The sequence below is a fragment of the Bombus pascuorum genome, chromosome 1, assembly GCF_905332965.1.
Source record: "Bombus pascuorum chromosome 1, iyBomPasc1.1, whole genome shotgun sequence".
NCBI classification, from domain to species: domain Eukaryota; kingdom Metazoa; phylum Arthropoda; class Insecta; order Hymenoptera; family Apidae; genus Bombus; species Bombus pascuorum.
Window position 1 is genome coordinate 5,311,669 of NC_083488.1, and position 6,498 is coordinate 5,318,166.

A 6,498-nucleotide genomic window follows, 5' to 3' on the forward strand; every position below is an offset into this window, starting at 1 on the left:
TTTGCTAGAAAAGAATTTTTATTCCTAATAATTCTATGGAAATATCACATTGCACATATTTGTCCTTTACCGACCTACATCATCATCTCATTCTTCAACTTCAACCACTCGTTCGTCTCACGTACACTTCGAATAAAAATTACAAACTATACAATGGCCGTTCGCGTTGCTTCAACGGCTGTGTCGTAAATAAATACAGGATAACGTTGGGTAACACAGGGTTGCAGCAGGGACTCTTCACCATGGAATTATTCACCGAACAACGAAGACGATTGTTAGCTTATGGGCGTCTCCTGTGCAATTTCTTTTAGCCGCTGTTTGAACATTTCCCGGATTTCGTTGATGGGCTTCACCAGGTAGATGGGTACGTCGTCGTCTCGTCTCTGTAATAAATTGGTCGCCATCGATCAAGATGAAAAATCGAGCGCAACATATTTCGAGTACAAAGTCTTAATCTTGATTTACGAAGCCAATTTATCGGCCAAGCCTAGTCATTAATTTTAGTACAATTTGTTAATCCGTTCCCAAGTTTCGTCACGCGTGATTCTAAGGTTTCGTGAATCACTTGTTTGCGAAAGATATTCTGATTACTCAACGCGAGGAACGTAGTTGCAAAACCATAAAGAATATTTTTAAAAAATAAAGAAATATACATTTAAAAAAAGCAAAGAAGCGGAGAAGTATTTTTAAAGAATGGAAAAATTTGAAAGACATCAAGTTGTGTCTACTGGTAATTTAAAACGAATGTAGTTGCACTCTAATTTTCAAGGAGAATATAATTATTAATAACGTGATACCTGAAACAGTACTTCTCCTTCAAAGTCCACGAGCTTCTGTTTCCTGGCTCTCAACAGTAGTCCTACGCATTTGTCACTGATGTGGGTGTAAATGTTGAATAGGTCGCCAAACGTGATTGCGATGATTTCTGGTCGGTCGCGACATGGCGTACCTTCTTGATGAATAATCTCGCAAAGTTCGAGCACCTCTTTGAGGATGTGCGCCGTGGCTTTGCGACCACGAATGTCTGTCAAGGAGCCAGCTTCCGGTCTGAAGTTCAATCAAGCATTTAGTTAAAAACTATACTCGCGAAGATTAACGACCAAATGCAGGAAGAACTTTGTTGTAGTTGCTTTCGTTTTATAATCAAGTGGTGGAAGTATGCACAACATTTTTTTTTTAATATTATGTTATTGAATTACGTTTGATCCATTTTATTCTATTACTACAAAATGGATCATATAATATAAAATAAAAAATCTTGCGCATCTATTATTTCACTTATGAAACGAAAGAAACTTTTCGAACAACCCGATACATTGCTTTAGCTTCCTTCCCATGTAAATGTGCATTCGATAATTAAAGCTCACCTGCCGTATTCTTCTTTCGAGAATTTCCTTTTTTCGATATTTGAGCCGGATGTGAACGGATTTTTGCTCTGCTTGTCCTTGTGCTTGTTCGCGTATTGGTCGAACATCGCTACTTTGTCGCTGAATGATTCCTGAAAAGAAGAAACAGCCATTGAATTCTTAAGTTCTGACCAGCTTTACGTTACAAGGCGCACGAGTGTATTCTTTAATGGTTCTCCAAAATTAATTCCACGTGTTCTCTCTATTTCCAACATTGTACGTTTCGAGTATCTTTACGCAGAACTATTGCAATTAAAAATATCTCGTCCTCAGATTTCCATCACCTCACGAACAATTATCGTAGCTACGACGTTCGAATTCGCTGCATCAACGTGAAAAAATTAAATCGCAGCGAACGTCACATGAGAAGAAAAATGAAAGTTGGTTCGACATATCGATAAGACATTGAACGAAATATTCGAAGCAAGAAAAGCACCTTTCTAGTGAAAAAATTGTGGAACGCGCAACGTTCGAAGCGACCAGGAATGTTCGCAAGAAGACTACAGCATGGTCGAGCGAGAACTGACGCGATGCTGGAAGCAACAGCGGGGCTTCTAATGCCCGAGTAATCCAGCTGAGAAAGTATTCGCCTCGCGTAATCGTGAAAGCAGCTTGCAAATACATCGATCTAGCTCGTATTTACGACCATTCGCTGTAACAATTGAATTTCCAACATTTTTTTCTTCTTTAACGAAAGAAATCATCGAGATTAAGGCCACGTCGGAGATATTTTGTATCACTTTCACTTGGAAACGCTCTTTCGACAAGCAAACGAAAAATTATTCAGACAAATTTTTCGATCCAAAGATTCTCTCAATCTGAACCTGTCAACCAGATGATTTCTCACGCAGAAGTTGCAGATTATCGCGATTTGAATTATTAGGTTGTCCCAGTAGTTGCTTTCGTTTTATAATCAAGTGGTGGATGTATGCACAACATTTTTTCTTTGATATTATTTTATTGAATTACGTTTGATCCATTTTATTCTATTATTACAAAATGGATCATATAATATAAAATAAAAAATCTTGCGCATCTATTATTTCACTTATGAAACGAAAGAAACTTTTCGGACAACCCGATACATTGCTTTAGCTTCCTTCCCATGTACATGTGCATTCGATAATTAAAGCGAAGCATCGAAACAATTTTATTTCAAAACGCAGGAATAATCGATAAAAAAAGGTCGTCTTGTTCTATCAGTTTCGGATCGCCAGTTTCGTTCGCGAACACTGTTAACAGGTGAGCATCACTTACTTCATCGGAATCACTCATCCTGCAAAATTCTAACGTTTGTAAGAAGTTTGCAGTTTCGAATAAATTTTGAAGTTTCTATCGCTGATGCACGAAGGAGACTGAGGCAAATGTTAGGAAGATGACAGTGTTACGGTACGTCTAATCAACGACGTTGGATGATGGCCAGTTTCGACCGTTTAAAGAGCGTTCCTGACCATATAAGACACCTGGCTGGCACCTCGACAAATTGTCGATGTATACAGTCAACGGCCGAATTAATTTTCCGGATCGAAAGAAATGGCCACAGTGTTGCGCGGAACGAGGACTCAGGATCTCGAATAAATATTAGGATTATGATTTCCTGCTGTTAATAATTCTATATATTTTGTATATTCCATATAATAATCGCGTATTTTATATTTTACTATAGGAGCTACTATTAGCAAAGATCCTTCGTTCCTACGAGATTTCGATCACCACTCTACAAGAATTTGTTTTGTCGTAATTTGTACTAGGAGCTATTTATAACGTTACTGTGAAGATAGAAAACTTGTAGAATTTTGCTAATAATATTCTTCCTTTACTGGAAAATGATAGAGATTAATGGCGACGTTCGTTTTCAAGGAAACTTCCTTTGTAATACGTACGAAATGATAACAGAACTTTACTGCACGAAAATCGCGGTTGTACGTCGATCGTTCAAAAGACGAAAGAATAGAAGAAAATATATAGATACCTGCTAACCGTGTGCAAAGATAAGCGTAAGAGAACTAAGAAAAGAACGTATATTCAAACGATCGGAAACTCTAAATGCACAAAAGGTAAACTCTGTGCAGGCGCGATGGCGCGCTCGGTTCAGTAGAATAGGCCCACCCTGACCAGACGCAAGTTCACTGTCAAGGCTGGCCAAAACTACTAGGTCGCTCCACGAGTAATGCAGCTTCTGCGACGCTCGAGTTTCAAATTATGAAATTCACCATGACAGGCATTTTACGCACTAGGAATAGAAAACTCAATAGAAAAATAAAAAGCACTTATGGGTAATGAGAAAAGACGCCAGTGTCATATAATCCATTGCAGAATGGAGAAGAATTATTCGTTACTTATCAGAGCAGAATGGAGTTAATTATTAGAAAGAAACTAAGAAATATTAATGCAATATAATCGGGCAAAGATATAATTGGTTAATTAACAACAGATAGCTATTTATTTTCATCTGACATATGGTAAAAAGGAAATATATTATATGCGCCAAAGAACCTGCATTATCTGTAGAGTGTAAACGAAGGAAACTATAACTGGTTAATTACCAACAGACAATTAGTTATCTTCGGATGCACCTGACACGAGTTACGCTTCTGCATCGTGCATAATCAACTAGACCAATTAAAAGTACATTCTTTCAAAGGATAGATACGTTTGAAAAATCCCATATTACATATACAAGTATCAAAGAAGAGTCACACTCTGTTTCATGCATAACCAACCGAACCAATTAAAAATACAATCTCTCGGAAGATACTCACTAGCATTACCGAAGACATCGTTTCGCCGTGAACTGTGAAATTCGATGAAACGGACTAGACGACGAAACGAAATAGAAAACTAGAAGAGGAATAAGGAACTGGACTATCCGTAATACTGTTTGGTGCTGATTCGTACGATTCGCGATGAAGATATTCTCGCGAGGTCTGCTAGTCTCTGGTCACTTGTGTGCGAATGCAGCGTCGCGACGCCTCGCGTCTTTTTATAAGATACCAGCTACGTCAAAAGGCTCCCACCAAGAAATTCCAACTGCCGAAATATTTGCCGCGTTTCCGAGCCAATTCTACGGGAATTCGCGCCGTGTCAGCCGACACCAACACCGGAAATGATAATTCTTCGGCATTGGGACGCGCGCCGCATCCACCCCTTTATCTTGGCTTGGTCCGTTCATCGAAACCACGGCTATTCCAATCAGAAGATCGTACATCTTTGTCGAGATTTACGTTTCTACTTTATTGGACATCCGTAACGCCATGCCACTTGCAATTCATATTTTCGTCGCAACGTATCTGTTCTAACCTAATACATTTCAAAAATGTCTTTTATGCCGCTATCGTGGTATTCGTGGCGCTAGTGTATTTCGTCGATTCGTGGACACGGATTGATGGAATTTGCGACAATAGGAAAGCAGCTGCGATATTAAAATTGAATTTATCAGAAGAGAAAGGAAGATACAAGTTTCATATGGAAGTTGCGCAAAAGTTTATTACCACGAATACTAACTGACGATGAATTTACCGGACGTTTCGAAAAACCATTTGATTTGGAGCGATTTTCGGCTGCTTTTTATTCGTTTGCTCAAATTACTCAAAATCGAAAAGCGGAGTGGCCAGTTCATCGCAGCGGACTCTTCGGTTGCGAGTTCGGTTGGAATCGTTTTGGAAGCGGATTTCTGACAAAAGGAAGCGATGTTTTCTCGATTCCACGTGTTTTCTACGTTTGCAAATTCTTCGCGGACGATTACAACGAAGAGGACTCTCTCAAAATTTGATAAATCAAAGAAAAGCGAAGACACGATGGGAGATAACGCAGCTTCGAAGAACATCTCGAACCTTAAATTGATTATCGATATAAATCGCGACGAGACGATCGGGAATAAAATCGAGGACGTTCCAAACGCTTCGCTAGGAATTAATTGCAATTTGAATATCGTCGCGCGTTTCGTACATTCGGCTCCATGTTGTGATATTTCATTTGAAATTCCTGTCATGTATCCGCCGTATTTTATTAATAGCAAATAGCGGATTCGCGGGGGATACGCGTTTGATTTGAAGATACGTTGATTCCTGGAATGCCGGCTTTCAAGGAAACGCGGCACACGTATAAAAATGAAAATACGCGAACGTAGAATCGAACGTTCGTTTGGACCGATGCGCGCGAATGATACGCGTTCCATGCTAATTTTAAATGCCGGCATTTTCCAATGAAATTCCAGTCCATACACATGGCCATCGTTTTCAGCATACGCCGACTAAATCAAACGTTGGATGGACAATCCGGTTAAGATAGAAATCGATGAATGAATTTATTCGTCACAGACTTTGTTGTTTCATTTATTTATCGATTCTTTCTTACTACTAGTGAAGATTGCTCGCTAGTTTTTACGCGTTACGATGTTAGTATTCATTATCTAGTATTGGACTGTCCGAAAAGTATTTTTCGTTTCGTAAGTTGATAATGGATGAGTAACAATTTCTGTTTTATATTATTTTATCGAATTAGGTATGATCCATTTCGTTCTATTTCTATTATTATGTCCGTGCATAATTCAATAAACAAAAAATATTGTGCGTATATTATTTCCTTATAAGAAACTTTTCGGACAATCTAATATTAAATAGTACAATTAAATTGGTTTATGGTGTTTCGTTACTCTCTTTACGTTAATCGGTCGTTGTTTGCTATTTACCTATTATTGCTATTTTTTGCTTATTGCCTTTCATTTTTGCTATTCGCTACCTCGCTGATTCTTACTTATTATGTATAATTTAATTCTTCCTATTCAATAATGTCGAAGTAATTACTTCAAGAAAAATTCTATATCTTTATTTGTGTATATCCGTGACCTGGAGACTGCTATTACGCAGAAATATTCTAAATAAGGAGCGGTGCATATTATTGCACTTTTGAGTATACATTATGTTTTGGGTTGCAAGGTCTAGGAACGAAGGAACTAATAATCAGATTTCTATTTATGTTCCCTGTAGCCTCTAGCTATAACCAAAGCTATAAGCTTAACCTTTTTGGTAATGTCCTTTTGCTATAAATATCCGACCGTGCTCCCTATTATTTCATTGTTTAGTAACACTAA

General features: G+C 38.2%; 1 protein-coding gene across 2 annotated transcripts; it reads right to left on the reverse strand.

Annotated features, from left to right (window-relative positions):
- Nucleotides 1-4,381, reverse strand: LOC132910735 (actin-binding Rho-activating protein-like). 2 transcript variants are annotated; one of them, XM_060966721.1, is made up of 4 exons: nt 4,169-4,381; nt 1,368-1,498; nt 798-1,047; nt 1-383 (listed from the first exon to the last, which is right to left on the reverse strand). In XM_060966721.1, exons 1-4 carry the CDS (start codon nt 4,184-4,186, stop codon nt 276-278), a joined length of 507 nt encoding a protein of 168 aa, XP_060822704.1. In that variant the 5' UTR covers nt 4,187-4,381; the 3' UTR covers nt 1-275. The 2 variants fall into 2 exon arrangements, with proteins under 2 accessions (XP_060822704.1, XP_060822788.1); XM_060966805.1 differs by lacking the exon at nt 4,169-4,381 and adding an exon at nt 2,664-2,808.
- Nucleotides 4,382-6,498: the final 2,117 nt, after the last annotated feature.